The sequence below is a fragment of the Poecilia reticulata genome, linkage group LG13 (assembly GCF_000633615.1).
Source record: "Poecilia reticulata strain Guanapo linkage group LG13, Guppy_female_1.0+MT, whole genome shotgun sequence".
NCBI lineage: Eukaryota > Metazoa > Chordata > Actinopteri > Cyprinodontiformes > Poeciliidae > Poecilia > Poecilia reticulata.
Window position 1 is genome coordinate 26,957,097 of NC_024343.1, and position 24,033 is coordinate 26,981,129.

The window sequence follows — 24,033 nt, forward strand, 5'->3', positions numbered from 1 at the left end:
TAGATTTAGCAGATCTGTCTCCCATTATTTTCTGACTTAGAAGAAAAATAAAAGGAAGCGAGGCCATATGAACTGTCTTTTTGACTTATTTGCTCTTCCTGAGAAAGGAAATTAAAAAAAATGAAGATCTTATTCCAAGTTGGAAATTTAATCCAGTTCTGGAATAACTTTAAATAGAATCAGTGTAATCCCCCCCCCCCCCCCTCAAGATTGAGTTTTATTTAATTTACTTAGTGACCAGGTCACTCTGTTCCTTACAAAGTTCATAGTCCTCTTTTGTTGCCATGCAGACTTTTCTTATTTCATACCCATGTACATTGCCTGTAAAAAGTATTCACCCCCTTAGATGTTTTACTTTTCCTGTTGCTCTTACAAATCAAACATAATCAACACTATCTGGCTTTTTTGACAAAAAAAAAAAACCTTAAATGTTGAAATGAAATCTGATTTCTGCAATGATTCCAGTAATGACGTAAAATACATAACTAGATAAATATGAATCTCCTTTTAGTATTACAAGGATCTTTAGCTACAGGCCTTGCTGGCCAATTTCTGCTTCAACACACCTTTGTCAAATAATGAGGTTATCAGCAAGTTTCTGGAGAGTTTGACAGCACACTGACGAGGTAACTCAGCCGTTTGATTCAGGTGTGTTGTACAAGGGACACATCTACAAGTTGCAGGACACTGGCCCTTGAGGACCGGAGCTGAAGACCCCTGAATTAGCAGCTGCACCTTTGGCTGCAGTCACAGCATGGAGTCTGTGTGAACAGGTCTCAATCAGCCTGGACAATGCAATTTCACTCCCTTCTTTTTTGGTAAAACTGTTCAAGCTCTGTGAGGTCGTGTGTGGATCTGCTGTGAACAGCCCTTTTCAAGTCTTGCCACAAATTCTCTATCGGATTCAGGTCTGGGTTTTGACTGGGCCACTCCAGAACATCCACCTTGTGTCCTTCCAACCATTTCAGTGTAGCTTTAGGTGGATGTCTTGATGAGAAATAAATATATACTGCACAGTAAGGGCAAAATTACAACATAAAACACTGTGCAGCTATCAAAAATAGAATACTCTGATTCTGATTTTAAAAATGCGCATATATTTTTGTGTATTGAGAAAACAACAAACTGTGAAAATACCAGCAGGTATATAAACACTTTTTTAGTTTATTGGGAAAATAACGTAAATCTATTTTTTTTATTTTAAAATTAGTTTTTCTTGTCTAAAAGCTCGAACAGTCCATTAAAACAGACAATTTCCCACCATTCTTTAGAATAAATACGACTAACATTTTCGTTTTTTGTTTAGGGGATACAATCTATGGCAGAGTGATGGTGGATCCAGTTCAGAACTTGGGCGACTCCTTTATTTGCAACATAGAGAAAGTGTTCCTGTGCACTGGTGCTGATGGATACGTCCCAAAGTACAACCCAGGCAACTTTGAGTTTGGCTGCCTGGCTGATGCTCCGTCCCTGCTGTACAGGTTCAAGATTATTGTGAGTAAAAAATAACAACCTCTCGTGTCAAGATGTGCGCTGTGTGGCCATTGGTACATTGGTGTTCATTTCATGAATTTGTCTCTATAGGACAAGGCCCAGCCAGAGACCCAGGCCCATTCCTTTGGCAATGTTGCTTTTAATGCTTTTCTGGCAGTGGACGACCCTGGTGCTTTGGTTCTGGTCAGACAGTCTGGGGCAGATGGTTTCAGAATGGATTCTGCAGCTCTCTTTCAGGTCAGTGTCCATCCTTTAAAAATCAGCATTTTATTTGGTCGCTTAAATCAGCCTCACAATTTCCATTAAAACTGGTATAATCACAACATTTCCCCTGTCCTGACAACCAATCTGTAAAGAATAAAATAGATAAGAGTCACACAAAGTGATTATATTATATTTTTCCCCACACATTTTTCTTTTAACAAGCTGTGAGAAAAAGAAAAGATTCACTATTTCCACTTAAAAGTTTCCAGCAAGTATATAATTCTGGCTTCTAATGGTCTTGAGCAGCACAGTCAAGTATGACTCAAAGTTTCAGCCTTTCATCATGTCTGCGTTGCTTCTTCTTCTAGCCACCAAATCAGTTTTTCTTGGCTTATTAGGAGGAAAAAGGATCATTTGGTTCACAGCTGGAAAGTGTTCTGCAACAGCCTGAACGCTTCTCTGGTTTAACTTAACCGCACAATTTATGGACTCTATAATGTGAAAAATCACATCGTATTGTTTATATTAACTATATAAATGGCTAATTAAATATTTATATTAGCAGAAGTCTACAATAATGTAGGAGAGTTCAGTAGGTTCTTCTGTAACAATTTCCATAGGTAAATATCAAACCCTATAAGAAGGCGAGACAAGGAAACATTGGTTTCTATAGCAACGTTGATACACAAGGGCTTTACTAAAAATTACAACTGCTGAAAACATAAAAAAAACATTGTAATACTCTATATTATGAGCATAGATATTGAACAGACTGTAGCCTTGAGAAACCCCACTTGCAGTATCTGCCAACTAATATTTTTATTTCTAACCTCATGAATTTACATTCCACTAACTTTATTTAATAGCATTAGTTGACTTCAATTTCAGGAATAACAGCGTTTCATTTAAAAAAATTATAATAATTAGGACCGATATTTCGGTTTGAGGTGACCATGTTAGTGCTTTTAATCTTTCCTTTTTCTTCACTGTTTTAGCATCTTGGTGGTTTATTGTGAGTATTTTGTACTAATGAGACAAACGTGTGACAGTATGCTCACAGAAAGGAAACATGTTGATAGTAAAGTTCTTTAAAAAAAGTTCAATATTTTCCCAATTGAAAATACATTTATTTTTATGCCTTTTTAAAATTTTTGATAAGTTGGGCCAGGAAGTTACTCGTGTAGGTAATGAAGCCAAAATGCAGTCAGGAATTTGAGCAGAGCATAGTGAAGATTCAGTTCCAGCTTGCAGAGCTTGCACAAAGAGAAGAGGACATGGAGTGCAGGGTTAGTAACAGGAACAACCAGGGAAGAACAGCAAAAAAAAAAAAAAAGGAAGCTTATATACAGAGGGAGAGGGTGGAGAATGACATTGACTGCAGGTGTGTTCATCAGGAGATTAGAAACAGCTGTACAAATTTCTATAATTGCTCAGACTTATTTTTGCAGGTTTTTTTTAGTGCTTTTTGCATGTTCTTTTTTGTCTTTAAGTAAAAATAAAAATGTGCACATTGAATTTATGACAGTTTCTATAAAATGAATGGATGGATGTGTAGTCGGGTACTTGCTAGGAGATTTTTTTTTTTTTGCAAGGGAATGAGATGTTTATTGTTCTAATGCTATGTTGAGATATTTGGTTAAGGAGTTGTGTACAAACTTGATTTTTTTGGAGTTGAACTCAAGAAGTTTTCTCCAAATTGTATCTAAAATATGTATTTAAATGCCCACAAGGGGGTGCTGCAACAATATTTTATATGATAAATGGTTGTTAAGTGTAATAATGTAACTCTATTCATGAAGACACATAAATGAATGACAAATTGAAGACTTTTTTTCTAAGTCCCTTATTTTGCTTTTGTCAGGTGGCTGCGGGGAGAGAGTGGTACATTCATACCATCTACACAGTCCGTTCCCGGGACAATGCGAATCGGGGGATAGGGAAGAGAAGCTTGGAATATCACTCGATCGGCCGTCACTTGGATCGTCTGCCTAAGAGTCACCATCGCACCAGAAGGTCTTCCAGCAATGAGCCTGACATAGTTGACGAAATCGGCGTGGAAAACAACCGTGGTACCAACATCTTGCACATCTCACTGGACCGTAGCAGCCAGCAGAAGGCAAGTCCAGAGAGGGAGATCTTCACCAAAGGAATCATCCCCCGCGAGCTCAACCAGAGAGACGGTGATGACAGGCTGGTGTTAATCATTGGGATCTTAGTTGGATTGCTCCTCACCGTGCTCCTCATTATTGTAGTGGTCTTACTGGTGCGGTCCAAGCAGGAGAAGAAAGAAGTACCCAGGAACTCCACCAGTACAGAACCCATGATTACTCAAAACCTCAGCAACAATGACAGTTCAGAGGTCTAACACGCCAATGATGGACAGACGTAGTTCATTTTTGTTTTGAAAGTGCCTCACAGTTAGCTGAAAAATAAGTTAAGATTTCACATGAAGCAACACAAGCAAAAGCTTTGATATTATTCAAAAAATGACTTGAAATATTTCTTCACTTCCAAAGACAGGGAGTGGACCGAGCACTAAGTAGGTGATGGACGTAATTAGTCAATGTCTCAAAGTACTTGTCAAGTTGTCAGCACTCACTTGCTGTTATTGATTGGCAATAAAGCCAATTGATCCAAAAAAAAGGGGTATTGTGTTTCCAAAGGTGCTACAGGAGATCCCCCCCCTTATGTGGAATGGCTTTAGCTGTTTTGCTGAGGAGGTAAGAAGAAGTTGAATATTACGCCGACGTTATTGTAAAAAGACTTTGTAGACACTGACCACGGCTTGCTTACACTGAAAAAAAAAAATCTTTTATCAAGAAAGAGTTGTCTTTAGATTCAGAGTGTGCCTAAGACATTCCCAAGACTTTGAGATTTTATGACGTAAAGTGTTTCTTCAGCATTATCAGCAAAACATGCATTTAAATTAAAACATTTTAATGGACATTTCTGTGTTCATGTGTGTGCATGCTTTTAAGTTTTGTATTTTAAGCAGTCTAACCACTTATTTGACTTTGTGAAAAAATGTGTCTGATCTGCTGTGTTTTCCACCACCTGTCGTCACACTGTATATCGAGTATTTATCCATAATTAGCTGTTTGCATTTCCCTTGATATTTTGCTGCTGAAACACTGTTTTAAAACAAATCTGGATTTTATGATTAATATATGGCACTAAATCAAAGAAGAGCATTTCTTTTGGTATTACAGCAGATTTTAAGACAGCTGGTCTGCAGTGGATAGCTATTACGAATGGTTCAAATCATCGTTTTGAAAGAGGAACCATTTTACACACTTGAAAGAACTTGTACACACTTTGTTTGTGTTGACTGGTTGGGTTTTGTGGCGATTACTGTGACACTGAACTTTTGTGTCAGCTGTGCTGTTTAGTTATTTTTGATCATATTTCACACAAAGGGTGTTAAATGTTTTCCTTCAATCGCTGTTGTTCACCTTAAAATATGATTTGCTACTATTAAATGTGTTAAGTTATTTTCAATGCGTTATGTCTAGGCATGAATCATTCATGCCTTTTGTTTTCTTCTTTTTGAGAATATTGAAACAGAGCATTCTGTTTCAATGAAAACAGAATGCTCTGTTTTCATTGAAACAAGGTTTACTGAGTTGAAACTTCATCTTTGCTCTTCCTCATATCCAGGCACCTGACTGCCACAAAGCCCATTTCCCCTTCATCCTGTTTTAAACGCTGACTTCATTCTATATTTTATAAACCTTCTGGCATTTGCAGTTTAATTTGAGATTGAAAACAGTTCTATGCAACATTGAATCTAATGCGTTTATTAAATGTCACTGTCAAGCCTTTTTTCATAGTATTGTTTCACAATCAGTTTGCAACTTTACATTTAACTCTGTATCTGTGTCTTGTTTTTAACATGTGCTTTGAGTGCATTGAGAGTTTTATGTATTTATGTATATACATATCCTGTATTTTACATTTAAATGTACTATTTGGAAGTTTTTGGGAATGGTTATTGTTTGAAAAAAAAATGGCATACTGTATTTGCTGTAAGAATTTGTAACATAGACCTGAAGTTCATCATGGTCTGCAAATAAAATAATTTTCCAAGAAAAATCTTTGAAATGTATGGGTTGCAATTATAGTAAAATATTGGCATGCTTGAGAAATTCTGCAAAGTCATACAACCAGTAATAAAAAAGAAAAACTTGAATATTATTGAAAAAGATGTTTCACCACAGTAATGAGACTGCCCTCATCAAAGTGTTTCAATGACATCCACATAAAGAGACTGTGGAAGAACCACAGTGTTGGTTCTGTTGGACCTCGGTAAAGCATTTGACAGGATTGACCATGACATTATTGAAGCGACTGGAGAGCTGGGCTGGACTCTGGTACAGTACTCAACTGGTTTTAATCTCACCCAAGGAACAGGAATTCATTTGTGTGGCTTACAGAAAATAACACAAAATTATAAACGGACTCAAAAAAAAACGTATAATAGAAGAGATTGCTGATTTGATTGTTGTCCGGCTTTACCTTCCTTTACTAAAGATAACAAAAGAAGCTGACTTTTCTTAGTGTTGCAGCTACGCATAGATATAGTAAGTTTAGTGGAAGACAGAACTGATATAAAAAGGGGCGAAATCTCTTTCATAATTTTGGGAGGAGATTGCAATATAACCAAAATACTGTTGATGGATATTGTCAAGAAATAGATGAGAAACATCCCAGCAGTGTCACAATGCTCATCACATCTATATCACTATTCATGCAAAAGGAGCCTCACCAAGAAGTTTTTGTTTTATAGTACACAAGCATTACAAATTATGAAAAAGATTTATTGCACCTTGAAACTCTCTTCACTACAGTAAGGAATAAGTTAATTGTACTAAAGGCAAAACAAACAGTCACATTCATTACCATAGTTCAGTAAACCATGTGCTTTTATTACCAGTGCATATTCATAGAGAAAACAAAAATATGGGTAAGGTGAAAAACCTGAAACACATTTAAAAAAAAAATTAAGTTAAAAAGGCGAGCATTTGACTCTTAAAAGATGTCACTGCTTCTGTTTGGCAACAGTTTAAACAACAGGTTAAGATTATAAAAAAAACCCCATTAGATTAAACTAGTGATATTTGAGCTCAGAAAGCACCACATAGTGAAAGACTAAATTCCGTGGTTGGATGATAAATAGCGCTGTGGATAACTGAGTGGAACCAGGAGCCCGTCTTGACTACGTCCTTCATCTCTGCTGCAGTACATCTGGCATTACAACAAATGAACAGCAGGAGCAGCACTAGCAGCAACAACAACCTCTGCGCACAACTCTTTGCTTTTGAATTTTAGTTTGGCATCATGAAGGCAGGAACTTGAGCAGAAAAGACAGGTAGCTTATAAAATCATCATTCTGAGTGAAGTCTTAAGAGTTGACTTGTACACTTGCCAATCCATCTAACAATGCACATAAATCATTTTTTATGAAAACACAAACATGTAAACATCTTAAAACAGAATTCAGATCCCATTTCCCAAATTTTTGTCATTTTAGCTGGCCAAATTTAAATTTTTGTGCATAAAACAATACAAATTCCTAATATTGTCTCACCAACACTTTTGTATAAACTTTGAGGGCTCTCCTGAGATTTGTGCAGTGTTATTGCCAGACAGCAGCGCTTAATAAAAAGGTATTAACTAGCTTATTAAAGGTCATAATTTTAATTCAAATGCTGAATGCGGATTTATTTCAAAGCAAATTTGCCATGGAAATAAGCGGCACTTCTGCACAAATCCTGGACCTGTGAATTCTGCTTCAAGTGGGAAATCTCCCTTAAAAGTTTAAGAAAAAAAAAAAAAAAGCAAAGGAAAAATTAGAAAAATAATTTGTAAAGACAGAGCTAGTAGAAAATGAAATAAATTAGCATTTTACATCAGTTTTCCCTTTAAAACAGCTATGGACGAACAAAACAAAGATAATTGTGCTGCTTAAATAAGCATTTATATGACACTCATCTCTAATGCATGTGCTGTGGATGCCGTTCAAAAGCTCCTTCAACAGCTGCCACACGTGTAAAAAAATCCGAAAATCCTTCATTGTTTACTGCGCTCTGAAAAGGCAAAAACACTGCGCGTTTCAAAATCAAACAGCACTTACATACAGAGTGGCTTAATATACACAATGTACATTCATGTACAGTATATACAGTACATACAGCAAAACCAATGCACGGATGGTGGTATTCATGATAGATGGTGGTAAGTGAGAAATGTTTACATTTCATTCCATTGCTAAAGAAGCAGAGCATTGTTCACTTCACTGTAAGCATTTTAAGGTAAAAACAGCTAATGTGCACTATCCCGTTGCCTAGAAACTGAGGGGGGGAAAAAAAGAAAGAAATTTCATGCATCAGGAAAGGTTTGAGCCGATTAAATATTTCAGTCTATATCTTAAAGTGTTACCGACAGCCTGGCTGAATAATATCACAACAATGCACATCCATAGATTTGTGTGACCATTTGTCCCGAGGATGCTACATTACCGAGTTTGAATAAAAAGGAGAACCAACCTTCAATACACATCGTAAAAGGTAAAACAAGTTGACGGTTATATCTGAGAAATATGCTGATGTGCACATCAAAAGGCTGTACTGGAAATATCATTGCACCCTGTGGATTACATTTGTTGTGTCGTCAGTGCTCCCAGTTGAGGAAATGGCCGTCCCGGGTCTCTACTGCAGGTAGCGGTAGACTTTAAAGCAGTGGTTCCCGGAGTCCGCCACCGCCACATGGCCGTCGGATGTTAGGGCCAAGCCCTGAGGGCCGTACAGCGGGTCAGCCGACGTGTTGATGTAGGAGAGGAAAGACCCTGAGCTGTCAAACACCTACAGCAAAGAGACCGCCCTTAAAACCAATATTCAACTGATATCATTTCCCCTTTTTGATTTTACAGTTTGTATTGTGAAGCAAACCTGGATGCGACTGTTGCCCCAGTCTGCAACAATGATGTTTCCATTGGCATCAACAGCCACGCCTGTCGGAGCGTTGAACTGGCCGTTCCCCTCACCGTGGGAGCCAAACTTGAACAGGAACTCGCCATCAGCATTGTACACCTGTCAGCGGGATTAAACGTGGAGAAGAAGAAGAAAAGAGAATCTCTGGGGTTTTTTAAATCAAAGGAAATGTGCACACGTAAGGAAGAATACAGAAACATACCAACATAATTTAAAAGAGCCCAACCGTTCAGGTTGGATAACTGCTGGACTAATGTTTTTATAAAGTACAACTTAAATACAAAAACAAGAATGGATAAGATAGGTTAACATTAAGCTCCTGAAATTGTCTAACCCTCAATCCTTTTCATCATTTCTGAACTATAATTAAAAGCCGTTTCCATTCTGGAAAAATAACCTATTTAAATTAGTTGTTTTTTTATTTATTATTTCTGATAAGAGTGATCAAACAGGCAGCAAGAATTGTGTAGGTAAGAGAAGCTCCACAAAAAAAACTGAAAATATAATCTGAAATATGCACCTGTCATATTATTTATTCAGTCCAACATGGAAATGGAACCATTTTCATGCTGCTGACGCATTTTCACAGACCCGACATCGACGTTAGTTTTTAGGTGAGGTTTTGTGTAACAAATATTGTTCTGACATACGAGTGCCTTACCTTGACTGAGTGGTTGTGAAAGTCTGTTACCACAATCTCATTTTTGTTGTTAACAGCCACAAAGTGAGGACCTAAAAACAGTACAGCAGACAAAAAGGGGAAAGAATAACTATGAGTCACTGACGAACAACACGCAAGAGGAAGTCCCACAAACTTTGAAAAACACAAAGAAGAGAGTCATCTCAGAGACAGCGGACGGTGTGAAATAGAAAAAGATGTGACGTGACAGAACTGATGAATGAACATGTAAAAGTTTGGGGGTTTTGTTGCAGTTCAGACTAATGTGGTATCCGTTACTTACTGAAAAGAGGACCAGATTTACTAAGCTTTGATTCCAGTGCAATGTTTGCACCACTTTTCTCTAAAAGAAAAAAAAAAAGAAGAAGTGAGAAATGAAATTTAAAGAACATGTGAGCGTCATCTTGAAATGCCCGATAGTTATCTTTGCAGCATCTCAGCGAGGCACAAACGCAGCATGCTGCTTCATGCTTTAGTATCTTTAAAATGTATGCCTTTTACTGGATTGGTTATGAGTTAGGAAAACAGAAGGCATAGGACTTACTAAATTATTTATACAACTTGAACTTTTCTACAGTGTTGTGTTACAACCACAAACATCAATATAGTTGTTTGGGATTTTACGTGATAGGTCAACACAAAGCAGTTTATAATGTGGAAAGAAGAAAATATACAGTTTTCAAAAATTGTTTTAAACTCCTTTCCCACTCATTAACTGCATGTCTTTAAGAGTACATCTTAACTAGAAACCAACTTTTTTGCCAATTTTTCTATGCAAAATAGTTCAACATCCATAAGATTGGATGGAAATCCACCTATGAACACCAGTTTTCAAGTCTTGCCACAGATTGGCTCAATAAGAATAAATCCATTCTTATTCTGTTTGATTAGTGCTGTTGTCGTGTGGGGAGGAAAACATTTGTCCCAGGTCTCAAACCTTTTCCAGAATTTTTCATGTTTTCTTCCAGAAGTGCTCCAATGATCATAATCCATTTTCTCCATCAAATTTGACCAGCCTCCCTGCCCCTTTTGGACCACAGAATGATGCCGCCACACACCCGAGCTGTGGCTCTTTACATCTCCTCAGAAGTCACCATGGGTCTCTTGGATGCTTCTGATTAATTTCTTAATAACTTCTCCATATACTATATAAGTGGATTACAGATGTTACCATTTAGTTGAGTTTTGAGGGTTGAACTTGATTTTACTTGGGGTATCCATAAACCACCATGAATACATTTTTTTCTTCCACTCCACAATCCTAAGCTACTTTGTGTTTGTCTATCACATAAAATCCCAATAAAAAGTAGTAGTTGGAAGCTATATTCAGGCAAAATTTGAAAACTTCAAGATGTATAAGCAGATTGTGGATATTTAGTACAAAAATTAAACATGTAGAAATCTACATCGACTCTAATCTTAAACAGCAGCATGCTGATCACTTAAGCACTTTTAATATGAAACTTTAGAGACATGCGTAAATCTGGCCCATATCATGCGGCTTCAGTTGACGTGCATTTCCTCCTGTAGTCATTTTTAAACAGCCACACTTTGCATATAACAGTAGAAAATACCTGCAAAGTGTCTCTCTGAGGTTCCTCTAGCTCCAAACTTTGTCACCAGCTTCCCATTTGATTGGAAGATGAAAACACAGCAGGCTTTGTTATCAACAGCGATTATGTGTCCATTTTTATCCACAGCCACACCTTTGGGTCCCATCAATCTTCCGGCACCGATTTTACTCTGCGGATGGGCGAGTAAGAGATATTTTTTTATCACTTAGCTTGTATTATTCACTCAAGTGTATAAAGAAAATAATAAAATATATATATATATATAGCTGTCAAACACTGCTCACCTTAAACTTCCCGTCAGAGGAGAAAATGCTAATCCATCTGTTGTCATAGTCGGCCACTATTATGTCTCCGTTCATGTCCACCGTTACTCCCGTGGGACGTTGCAGCTGTCCCGGAGATCGACCCCGGACACCAAACCTCATTTTAAACTGGCCATCGTTGGAGAATACCTACACAAATAAAAATATAACTCAGGGTTTCTGCAGGGGTGGGAGACAGAAGTAAGTCAGTGGCGAAAACGAACGTAGTCATGCCAACCGGCAATAAATTTACCCAAGATCGACGCAAAAAAAAAAACAAAAACAAAACAAAACAAAAAAAAACAAAACAAAAAAAAAAACAAGCCAGCTTGCTAGCAAGGCTATATTAGCACCTAGCTTCTATCTTTTCCTTTCACAAAACGCAATGATGTCTGCGCGCAATTTTGTTCCCGTTTTGCTGACAGAAAAGTCTCGCGGGAAAAAACAAAAATACAACCAAAAACAGAATATACGAGAACCACGCCACAACAAAATATCAGGCTTATAATTAATGTAGAGTAAGGTCAAATATTTCGGACATTTTAAGGCCTTGCTTTTAAATGCATGGATTTAAGACTTTTTAAGGATGTGGGGACACCCTGTAATTAAAAATTGCTTGATAACGGTGACGAATGGAAGTAGAAACACGGAGCTGGATTTGACGTCAGACCCGAGGTAACAGCATGATAGTTGGTCGGCATTTCAAAATGGCGTCACCCATATAAATTGTTTGTAATAGTTCTTAAACATCCTTGTAAGCTTTATTTTTCTTAAAGACCACTTTAAATTTTTAAGTTTAGAGTTGCAAGCGCTACTTATAACATTGATTTTAGATGCACTTTTATATGCGTCTTGTAAATCACGTTTTCACCACTTCTTACTAATGTTGATGGGAGCAGCGGCCACATTAAAACGTTAAGTTTGCTTCACAAGTTGTAACTGGGGGTAGGAATGCAGCATAACTACTTCAGGATTATAGTTAATGACCTGTATGCACTGGTTATTGCTGTCTGCCACTACGATGCGGCCATTACTGGAGGCTGAGATGCCCTGAAGATTTGTGAACTCTCCCTTGTCCCGCCCTCTCGTCCCTGCCACGAGAACAAAACCTTGGGTTATTTATGCACACTTCAAGCTGTACATTTCAATTCAGCTGCATGATGCTCAGATTATACAACTTTGTTCATATGTGTAAACCATCATGCAACAATAGAGCTAACAGTTTTCCAACCCACCAACTCTGTAGATCAGCTCGTCCTCTATTGGGTTCTCCTTTTTCTTGGTGGTGCTGTACATGCTGGAGGGCCTGCGTACAGCCTTCTGACGGACATGGCCCCCTCCTCCACTTGGGGACTTCACTCTTCTCTTCACGTCCTCCGGAGACTGCAGGACATCTGACGGTTTGACGGCCCGGAGGCGGAACGGACTCCCCCTCACAGGCTGTTCATATAGCAGCAGAGAGAAGGTGAATTCTCCCTCGGAGCGGAGGGAATACCCGACCTCGTAGGTGCCATTTTTGTTGTCCACCACCTCAGCTTCAGTGCAAACTCCATCTGCAGAAGCTATTTCTGCCTTCAGAACAGCATTCCCAGATTTCACCAGTTCTCCATCTTTGTCTTTGGTGGTGACGGTAATGGTGGTGTGCTGGCCGACCACTGCGTGTCGCAGGCCTTCGCCAGTGGCAACGCTTGTATGGCCCACGGCCCCCGTTGTGATGAGGACCCCCAGGTTCTGGATAGAGCGTCTCAGTCCGTCTGTCTCTACCTGACATTCCAGATGTCCATTTTCATGAGGATGCTCAGGAAAGCTGTGTCTCGCCAGAGCGCTGACCCGCTCGCCCATTTGCTTCTGAACCAGAAGGATCTCGGTGGCGCTGCCATGGCTAAGAGCATGTTCCGTGAAGCTGCAGCTGCTCTCAATGTTCTCTTTGCCCTGAAGCAAAGAAGTCAGCTGGGTTTGAAGCACCTAAAGATGAATCAACATGGACACATTTTAAGACGCAAGTCCATACAGTGCCCTGGATATGTTTTCAAATCACAAACATCAATGGATTTCAATGGGATTTTATCTTAAAAAAAACAGTGATTTCATAGTTACCTTGATTTCTTATTACACCTTGAAAAAATAACTTTAATGATTACTTGGTTTTTAAACATTTCTTGTGCAACCCATAAAGATTTTCTTTATGCAAGAGTGTCTAAAAGAAAGCTGATCAGAGCTGATGAAAAATGTAAATGAGATTCCAAGACGTAAACTCCTGAACCCATTTTCCATTTAATCCAACTGAGCTTGAGCTATTTTGCAAAAAAAAAAAAGTTAAAAAATGAGCAAAACCTTCAGTGTGAATAAGTATGACAGACTTTTAGCAGCTGAATGAGACTTTTAGACGTTTACTATCTATTTTTAGTTCTACTTAGCAATTCTGTGGAACTATAAATTCCCCCCCAAATACCCCAAAGTTTGTGGTTCTAATGAGACACAATCTGGGGAAAAAAAATCAAGTGGTGTGAACACTTCTGAAAAATGCTGCATTAGGGCACGTATTGCTTGAGCTAATGTGCTTAAAATTACAGCACGTCTTCTGCCCTGATGCAAATCACACTAATCATAGCTCTCTGACCTTCTGCTTGGTGCTGCAGATGTTTTCCACCTCTGTAATGAGAGCAGTCTTGCGTTGGTGCAATGCCTTCTCAAGCTCGTCAAAAGTATTACTGATATCAGTCACCGCCTCGTTTTTCCTCTCCATTAGCTGCTTGGAGATGTCATTGACCAGCCCGATGGCAGCTGTCAGCTGAGGTAATCTTCCAGAGAAAAAGATGAGCACAGGTTAAAAAGTTTCTGACTTAAAAGCATTTCTAAATTCTGAAGTAAATCTTGTGACATATCAAATCCCTTAAAATCCTACCTGTTGCGCACAGTGTCCAACTGATTTTTAAGAACAGACTTATGCTGCTCCAGCACATCCCTCAGAGGGACGGTCACATGTTCCCTGTGTTCCCCCTCTGTGCACTCCAGACACATGGCTGTCTCACATGATTCACAGTAAAACTCCATTACCTGCAGAGGGCGCAATAGAGCACAGGGACAAAATAGCAACAAGTTCCTCAAAGCCAATTTTACAAAAGTGGAAAGGTCCTGGTTTGGTCATTTTTATTGGGGTTTACCTTTCCTTCATGGTTGGGGCAAGAAAGGGGTTGACAGGTCGAGGCTGCGTTGGCTGACTCCAGTACGTTACACGCCTCGGCTCGACTGCATTCTGTGTCTCTCTGTAACACTTCCATTAGGTTTGTGATGAAGAAGTTGTTCTGAAGGGCCGCCACGCCCTTCTCCGGCAAGATAGACGTCTGTCTGCATACTGGACAGGACAGTGTCAAAGACTGGGGAGGGATGTAGTTCTGTAGACATCTGCAAGAAAAACAAAGACAGGAGGGACACCCAGACATGAATCATTGTTACTATTGTTTTTACCAATCTCAGAAGCTAAGCAATAAGCCATAAGGTAGTAACCTAGAGAACATAGTTTTATCTGTTAATCTTCAATAATTAAAGTGTTCCTAAAGTATTACATGACAAAACACCCAGACGTTTCCAGACACATGTCCAGAGCTCTCAGGTCTTAAGTCAAAAAAGAAAGCAAAAACACGGGAAAGGATCAAAGGAAAAAGTAAAACAAGGAAGGATAGGAGGAAGAACATTGGAAAAGCAAAAAAAAAAAAAAAAATCAGAGACAGAAGGAAGATAGAAGGAAACAAGAAAAGAAGAAAGGGAGAAAATGAACCATGAATATAAAATGCTTTTCTGTCATATTAATCACAGTTTACCAGTCACTTCAACATAAAAGTAAAATCGTATCTGAATGACGGAGATCTTACTTCTCACAGAACGTATGCAGGCAGGGCAGAACCTTGGGGTTGTGATACCGGTCCAAACAGATGCTGCAGACCAGGAACTGCTTGTCTATCTGCCTGACCACGGGGCTGGTGCTGCCGGTCTCACGCTTGGCCATGATGAGTGACATTCAAAGGTGAAGGGGGCAAGGGGAGACCACTTAACCTGCACACACAAAGAGGAAGAAACAGAGGAAATGTTAAGAAAAACCTTGAGGAAACATTCACACAGGGTCAGGAGGGAGTGTTTGCTTCAACAAACCGAGGAGGAAGTGACTCATGGTTATGCTGGGATTATAAATCCTCCCTTAAATACTGTACCAGCTGGCACTTTGTGCTCCTCCTCTCTAAACAAACTTTGTCAGACATTTCAGACTTTCAGTCAAAGGTCATTTGACTTGCAGTGTGAAAAATTCCAAAAAATTGAAAGCAGTAGCAGGAAAAAAAAAAAAAAAAGCATGTGATTTAAGCCACAGAGCACAACAATGACCTCAAACTGGTCTGCACAAATATGTTATGTAAAACTGTTACAATGCATCTCATGTTTGATTCCTGGTAATAATTTGCCATACGCTGTGCCAGTTTTATTATTTATATGAAGTTCAGATAAGAGGATGTCACGCTGGGTCTCTGCTCAGATGAAACCGCATCACTGGGTCAAGCACAGATTAACTCTGCATGTCTATGATGTGTTGTACATCTGTCATGTCGTACACAAGGTTCACAAGGGATTAAATCCAAACTGAAAACATACTGCTGTATCATGAGAACAGTTATGAAAGCATCAATCTATATTTCACATCTGAATCAGATTTCAGGTCACAGTTTTGGAGAAAAATCGAAGAAAAACAGGGATTAGTAACTATTTCCCCCCCTCATTCTTCCTTTTTCTTTAATATCAGTAGGACACGTCTCACTTTATTGCTCTCTAATGAAAGCAGCACAGTTTGGTAAATGTCCCACTTCTGATCTTTACTCATAGAAATACTCAAGACAACCTTAAAAATTAAAAATGACAACAACAAAAAACCACAACAAGCAGTTTCGGGTTTTTTAGTTCCCACATTATTAGAAAATATAGGAATTAAACTCATCTGGGAAAGTATTTGTGCAAAAACAAGGTATGTCAATACTAAAATGAACTATACATTACAAAATTATCATGGTTGACCTTATTCAGCATTATAAATGAAAACTAGACCCAAATAATATTCTGTTGTCATTACTTGCCCCACTAAAAATAAAACATGAAATTCCTCCATCTGACAGAAAATGACTTAATGGTTCAGAATGTAAAAATTATGACATTGTAAGGATATCGCCAAATACTATGATAATTGGTACCGATTGAAAGTAACCCATATATTCTTCATTAATCTCTCTTTTCCATCATCATCATGTGCCAACCACTTTCCCTGAGGTTTATGAGCTTGGTCACTAGGATCGATATCAGACACGGACCTGAATGATGGCGAAGGTCCAGTTCAATTGGCTAAATGCGTTACTGAGAAGCAGAGTTTTAATGCATGGAAGCTAAAATATAACAGCCTTCCAGATTTAAAGTCTAAGAAGTCATGTGTGCGATACTGCACACAATGCAAAAATCAAATGAGGTAAAATCTGCAGCGTTAGAGGAAATGAATAGAACAAGCCCATCCTGCTTACTGCGGTGCAACAGGATGAGTCCGGATCCATGACCTTACTCAATATTAGTTTCAATCTGATTTCTTGGTCAAATTTAAGTTGACGATTATTTATTTGACATCCCTGAAAATCTCATTTGGCTCATATCCAAGCAGAAAGTTAAATCTTGGTACACCTTTCCATCATACTTTTGCTTTAAATGCATGAGATCTTTTTCTTTGAGAGTAAGAAAAAGGAAGTTAAAAAAACCCAACAACAACAAAAAAAAAACGCCCTCCCCAAATTCCTTCCAGTTCCTTCCCCTGACTCGAAGCAGGCCGAGTTCAGGAACCACCTGTCTGCCTGCCGCGTTGACGGGGAAACGTACTGTGTGAACTGCGCTGCCTGTCTCACTCCAGCAAGCGGGCCTCCAATGCAGCTGTTCCTCCCTGCAGCAAAGGCAAAAACAGCCTCCAACAATGGCAGCAGCTCTGCTCACAGCTACGCTTCATACTTCATGTTTCATCACTGCCATTTTTTTCCCCAGTTATATAAATGCACTCAAGAGTCAGAAGGCTTCATCTTGGCCAGACATCTTGCAACTGGAGGATTTTCTCAGGCACTCTATTGTTTCTGCTTCCCAAGTGATTCGAAGCAGAGTCCCTTTCACTGTCCACACAACAAGACCTCGCCCAACCCTGTAAGACCCCCCCGCTTTCTTCGTTTCCCCTAGAAGACCTCCCCTCCCCGTTCTGTTTTCCCTGCAGCATGGACAGTGACATCAGGAGGAAGCTTGATGAGCCAAAGCCCTCCAGGCTCCTCCTCCCTCTCGGCTCGCTGGCCGCACAGCCTTTTGGACTGCGACCATCTCCCCCACCTTCGCTTCCCTTCCCTCGCTGCTCTTCGGTTCTCCCAGCAGCCCTTCTTGGCTCGGTTCCTCCCACTCGCCTCACCACAGAAAGATCATCTTTCTTTAAAAACAGTCTCTGCCTGACAGCAGGCCTTAGATGGTCCCAGTGTACTAAAAGAAAAGCTAAATACAAAATGTGAATAAACTAAAAATCAGTGCAAATGATTAAGTTTACAATCATTGTTCTAAGTGAGCTAGTAAATGACATTTCCAGATACATCTACAATGACACCAAAACAAACAAAAAAAAAAAACTAGAGTCGTAGTACTAGCAACATGTTTTTATAGACGAAAAATGTGTATACAGGCCTACTTTATTACTACAAATGCAAATTCACGTATGAGCTCTATTAGCATGCACAGAAGGCAAATGTTTGCCAATTCAGCTATTTGGATTGCAAAGTATTGTTTGGCACTCTCTCCCTGTATTTACAGTTAAGTGGCTTAACGCCCTCCTGCGGGGTCAGGTCCTGTCTGCCATCTGGATTACTGGGTCTAACACATTCAGATGACACCACTGAGTTCATTCAGCTTAAATCTGGGAAGAAGATAAACTCTTCATCTGCACAGAAAATGTTAAATAACACACAATGGTTCTCATCACACCAGATAAGGTCACCAGATCATCACAACAGACATGCTGAAAAGCTAGATTTTAGGGTGGTTTTGTCTGTGAAATAAGTTGTTTGTGTACTTGACACAGTTTTATTGAAACAGGGTTACTATCAGCTCTGAGAAAATTATTCCATAATCACCAAAAACAGGTCAACCTAAAGTGGCTGGACCTGCTTTGTCAGGCTGGACATGTAATCTTTAGTACTACAAAAATCTTAAGGATTTCTGTAGTATCTACATCAACTACTAAAACAAACATTTCCCTAGATTATCACTTTGTACACTACTCTGTGTAATATGTCTGTCATTTTTAATGGTAAATAACTCATTTTTAATTGCATTCATCTTATTTTGAGATTATGACTATGGAATAGGAAAAAGATACTGCAATTGAGGTAATTCACAAAAATAAAGCAAAAACATCCAAATTACTTTTATTTAAAAAATGACAAACGATTACCACCAACAACATTATATCTATTAAAGAAACCACGATGTTACCTATTACATGCATTTGCTATTTTGATACATGGAACTTAGTAAAACATATAAAACTATCACAAATAAAACAGGGTTGTAAGTGTTTATTGTGTAGATTTATACCATTTTGTCATTTTTTGAAAGCATCAATAATACTGTTTAGGTTTCAAAATGTGGTTGAACGCAATTATGGTTTTCTGTTAAGTAGAATAGTTGAACTACGGTAACTGGTATAATGAAGTAGCCTTTAGGTCATTCATTTCTAGACAAGAAAAGCTGTGTTTGAAAAGCTCTGACTGTATGTAGTAGACATGGAGCAGAGTTTCAAACTAAGATATTAACACAAACATTAAAATGGATAAATACTCAATAAGATCCATGTACTTTTATTTAAAGCTGCTTCCTGACCAGCCCCTATTCTATTAATGGCGTTTTCACACAGTTACATTAATAACAATATGAAATGAAGGAATGGTGGCTCTCTTTTTAGATTCCACAACGCAAGTAATTGTGTTCTTCTAGACCCGACATATGTCAAATGAATTTGTGTGCAAGAAAACCATGGAAGCCATATGTTTTCTACAATTACATTCAATGAGTAGTGTGTAATAATAAACAATAGGGACTAGCTGGCTAGATAGATAGTTAGCTACATATATATAGGATAGCTAGAATGATGGCTAGCTAGCTAGATTGATACAAAGCCAATTTTTAGTTATGTGACTGGCACTTTTTTGTTTAAAAGAAATTACTAACATTGGTGGACTCGGATGTTATTGTGCATCCCGAAATAAATATTTGAACATTTTACTACTTCCGTGTGGGACTACAAGCACTATGATATTTATCCTTGTTGTTGTGTAGCACAGCAGAACAGAAACCTGGGATAGTTTGTTTCAGCTGTCTGCTTTGTACTGGTCAAGCAAACTTTGCCAAAAGCCTCACTGACCTGAAATCAGAAGTGTTGGCCCTCTGTGATATGCTGTCAAGATGGGGCTTTAAAAATAGACTGCAGTTTATGTTTCAGCCACTTGCTCCCATGTCTTCATGCAGTAATTGTTCCTGCAGTCTGCTTGGATAGTTTCTAGGTATAAAGAAGGCTGCAGTGCATTACACAGCTAGCCAGGCAGATTAAAGTGGGGAAGGCAGTTCAGGAAGTGCTCTCTATATTATCTAAAGTCCCTTGTCAGCAGTAATGCTCTAACTATTTTGTTGGAGCTTTAAATCCCACTGTTTTAAAGCAAAGTATTAACTAAGCAGTAAATCCAGAAACGGGCAACCTCATTTAAACGCAGCTCTAGCGTACCGACTGCATTGTTTCATTTGTGATATTGACAATCCAGGGAACAGGAACTGTTGGTGATGTTGGAGAGTCGCCCACAGTTTTTTTTTTTTTCCTTCTTCCTTTTTTTTAAAAAGAGACGGCTGAGAGGGCATCAGGGGTGCTATAGCTCCATGATGACTCATCAGTCATTATCCACATAACACACAGTACCTTGGACAAAAACTAACTAGCCCTGCTGCTTCCGCTTGGCTGCACCAGTTGAAGGAATCTGTCTGAATACATCAGTCTCTGTCAGAAAGGCCACAGACATAAACTGCAGTATGAATGTTAGTTTTTCATTAAAAGGCAGAAAGCAACCTGTGGTGTGACAGGTCAAGGTCTCAAGACTGTGTGATAGTATAGACTTCTCTTTGTCAAATTATTTTCAAGTAGATCAATTTGAAAAGAAAAACTGAGCACAGAGCTTTTATTCACTAACTACAAGGACATTGAATGCATTATAAATTAGCTAAATACTGCCAATTTATGCTACGTATTCACTTTAAATTGTTACATTCTAAGTCATCTTCGCTGTAAGGTTGATAAACTGCAACAGCCTCTGAGTGGAGGTATGACAAAGTGACAGCTTCACATTGGCAAATATCACTCCACGCTACCCCACTATAAACAGTGGCAGAAGACAATGCGGCATGCTGGCCATGTGTCTGCAGACACAACATGCACTACAGACTCTAGAAAAGGTCAATCAATGCATCAGCAGTGCCTGCAACATTCATACACCTGTAGAAACAACAGAATTGTTGTGGGTCCTCCGATTGTGAGCCACATTTCAGTGTTTATAACATATTTTCTTCTGTGGGGAAAAAAAAGACAATTGATAGCCAAATTATTCAATTACAGAGGGTCAGTGTGTGAAGTGGATGAAAATATAATTTAAACTTTTGGATAAATGACTTCAGTGGCTGCATGATAAGAGGATGGTCAGAATCAAGGATGAAGAAATTAAAGATTTATTTGAAAATATATTTGCCTGGTGGTGTGGCAAAGTTGACCCAAAGTGAGAGGCATATTTTACAAAGCCTTTAACTTAAGATATTACATGTATCTGTTTTGTTTAATTTATCATAATCACAAATGTCAATTATCTTCATCAATAAATACTGTATGTTTCTTTTTATTGTTTTCATAACTCTTTATTATTCTTGATACTAGCCTTCACATCTAACTCTGGCATATTTTGTAATGAGCATTATGATTTTTTTAAATAAACAACTCACGCTGCCACAAGTTACAGAAGAATTATAAAACAAGTGCATGTTAAAATGATTTAGACAGGTCAAACGGCTTTTGATCAGGATAAAAACATTAAATCCTGACTTGATTTCCTTTAAATGTTAACTAATCCAGGTGATGTGATTGAAAGTCATTGTACAAATTTATGTAGTTTCTCCTTTGTTGTTACACACTCATTTTATTTAAATCAAGATAGCGACCTGGCTCTTGCAAGGAAAACCGGTATGTATGGATGGATGGACAGATGGAGTCCAGTTAAACTGAAATGAAGTTCAATCAAGGATTTATCAGTTATACAAGAGACAATGAGCATCTTAAAAGATCCAAACTTTTGTCTCAAAGCTATTAAAATCCTCAACTATGGTTCAAAAGTAATTTAATTACATTCCAGAGAAAGTGCTGGAGTGACCAGTGCCTTCTCTGATCACAGAGCAAAACGTGACAAAGCGGTGCCCCTCCCCCACCTGTTGCTACACACCATCAGTGAACTGCCTGAAAGAAGGCTTTTCCCCACTTACAAGAAAGACTAATCGACTTATTTAGAACCATGACTAACTTTCAAAAAATGACAAATCTCAGTTATGTTATAAAACATAAAATGGCACCACTCAAATTACTGCAATCATTGTACAGACACATTTACGCATCGTCTCCTCTGTTGTTACACACAGCACTCATATTACTGCTGCATTGCTTTAAAACTACATTGGTTAATGTCTTTGACTGCAGCTGTACTGGAACACACAATCCAACTACCTGTAATCAACCAGCTAATATTGACGTGTTTGTCTGCGTGTCACTCTGCTAAGAGCAGAAGAGCAAAAGGTGATAATAATCTGAAATTCTACATTTTTGCTAACGTATGTATAGTCAAAAACAAACACATTTTAAAGATATTATTAAACAATTTTCAGACTGAAACTATTTTTTTAAAGTTTTTTTGGATTTACTTAGTAAGTAGTCTTGCCCTAAACACTGAATTTATGGTTTGTTTTTGGTTAGTGTTATAACAGGGAGCACTGAATTAAAAAAAAAAAAAAAAAAACAGAGTCCATGATTGATCTTTTTTTTTACTGCCACATGATCCAATCTGGGTTCAAAGGTCATCCTGGATCTGGCCAAACTGGACATAAAATGTTTAATCCATTTCAGAAGATGCACTTCTATCACTTTCCTTTGTATGTTTACAAACAAGAAGGCCGTCTAAAGATCATATTGAGTATGAAAACCAAGAGAAATCTGAATCCGTGACACAGACATGGAACAACTGCTAAGTATCTGCCCTCTGGCGCAGCATCCAGGACCGTCTGGCAACCTCTCAGTGACCCAGTGAAAGCAGCCAGAGAGAAAGAGGGAGGAAAAAAATAAATAAATCACCTCAACAATCTACTCTCATTAAAATAACCTTTTAACATAATTAAAGAAGCAACGACATCAAGGGATAAAAAGACCCATCGGCTCACTGTTTAGGCCAGAGGTGCAAGACTGATGCATCCCTCTCAGAGCTGTTGCTGCAGTGCAATCGCACAAGTAGTCATGGGCTGACATATTTAGACGAGCCTCTGAGAGCTGCCCAGCTGCAAAACTCTATACAAATTCAGATCAGACATGCAATCAAAGATCCCCCTAATCCTCGAAACAAAAGCGCATGTATGGCTGATTGCAGAGCCCAGCCCGGCCCTCAGACTGCAGCAGAGATGCCCACCTGCCACAGAGCCCAGCCGGCAGCCAGCTCAGAGCCAAAATGGAGAACTGAGTGGGCTGCTGGGGGAAGCAGCAAAGAATTGAAGCACAGCAGAATTTTTTTTTATGCATACACAGCTGAAATAAAAACCCTCAACGCATCCCCGCTGTCAGATAACGAAGAGAACATGTACTATAACAAAGAACGCCACATTATCACAAATAAAGAGGCCCTCTGTGATTTACCAGTGCACAGCAGCTGCTTCAGATGGGCCAATCAATTATTCATCTGCTTCCTCCCTCCCTGGTCATCGCATTATGGAGGACTCCAAACAAGATGAGAAAGCAGAAACGCGATCCCGCAAAAACAAATGACAAGCCCAGATTGGATTGTACTCACACACACACACACACACACTCTCCCAAGCAGGAGGAACCGGAGGGTCAGCACTGCAGGCGGTGGAGAAAGATTTCCATTGTCAAGTCTCCTCGATTCTCAACAGAACCCAACAGACAGGGCGACATAAAGGAAAGGGCAGGGTCTGTCTGGAAGAAGACGGGGACAGTAAGGAAGAGGACGCGGGAAAGGAGGAGAGAATGGGCGTGGATTACATGCAGCATTGGTCAAATCTCCAGTGGGAGGAGTTGAATGAGCCAATAGAAGAAGGAGGGGGCAGGGAATATGGAAATGAGCTGACATCTCAGGATCTGACTAAAAGGAAGAAGCCCGTCTGGTGCAAAGGGGCTTGGCTTTTTTAGCAACCACCCATTACCCTTAAAAGGACAAAGGATGCAGTTTGTTGCAATGAAAATTCAGATCGCTGGTATGCAAAGTATTGTTAGACTGTGAATACAACATGAATGTAGATCTAGATTAAGCAGTTCTGTACTAACTGGCTTGATTTGCCTACTTTAGAGTTTCATTTTACTCTGTTCTCCGTAGAGCGATTAAAAAAAAAAACTACAAAAGAAAAATTGTCAAATACTCAGAGTATGATGTCAGTGAGAGTCATCA

At 38.9% G+C, this 24,033-nt stretch overlaps 2 protein-coding genes across 5 annotated transcripts in view; one reads left to right on the forward strand and one right to left on the reverse strand.

The window, feature by feature from the left end:
- Positions 1 to 5,792, forward strand: part of frem2b (FRAS1 related extracellular matrix 2b) — a 65,111-nt gene extending 59,319 nt beyond the window's left edge. Inside the window, exons 22-24 of the mRNA XM_008426312.2 lie at positions 1,307 to 1,494; positions 1,585 to 1,731; positions 3,560 to 5,792. Of these exons, the coding sequence (XP_008424534.1) occupies positions 1,307 to 1,494; positions 1,585 to 1,731; positions 3,560 to 4,063 (839 nt within the window). The 3' untranslated portion in view covers positions 4,064 to 5,792. The remainder of the gene's footprint in view (positions 1 to 1,306; positions 1,495 to 1,584; positions 1,732 to 3,559) is intronic.
- Positions 5,793 to 6,510: 718 nt separating this feature from the next.
- On the reverse strand, positions 6,511 to 23,578 carry LOC103474981 (tripartite motif-containing protein 3-like). Of its 4 annotated transcripts, none has more exons than XM_008426314.2 (13): positions 23,423 to 23,578; positions 15,115 to 15,295; positions 14,407 to 14,647; positions 14,148 to 14,299; positions 13,863 to 14,043; positions 12,478 to 13,207; positions 12,230 to 12,333; positions 11,225 to 11,392; positions 10,941 to 11,109; positions 9,650 to 9,709; positions 9,349 to 9,419; positions 8,646 to 8,786; positions 6,511 to 8,558 (listed from the first exon to the last, which is right to left on the reverse strand). In XM_008426314.2, exons 2-13 carry the CDS (start codon positions 15,258 to 15,260, stop codon positions 8,406 to 8,408), a joined length of 2,316 nt encoding a protein of 771 aa, XP_008424536.1. In that variant the 5' UTR covers positions 15,261 to 15,295; positions 23,423 to 23,578; the 3' UTR covers positions 6,511 to 8,405. The 4 variants fall into 4 exon arrangements, with proteins under 4 accessions (XP_008424536.1, XP_017163660.1, XP_008424535.1 ...); XM_017308171.1 differs by having other exon boundaries at positions 23,419 to 23,578; XM_008426313.2 differs by having other exon boundaries at positions 23,265 to 23,578.
- Positions 23,579 to 24,033: the final 455 nt, after the last annotated feature.

Excerpts from the sequence above, each read along its gene's own strand:
- LOC103474981 (XM_008426314.2), bottom strand. The coding sequence starts at position 15,260 with ATGTCACTCATCATGGCCAAGCGTGAGACCGGCAGCACCAGCCCCGTG. Across the intron at positions 14,300-14,406 it reads GCCCCAACCATGAAGGAAAG|GTAATGGAGTTTTACTGTGA; the intron begins GTAAACCCCAAT and ends CGCCCTCTGCAG. Across the intron at positions 11,110-11,224 it reads CCTCTGACGGGAAGTTTAAG|AGTAAAATCGGTGCCGGAAG; the intron begins GTGAGCAGTGTT and ends GCCCATCCGCAG.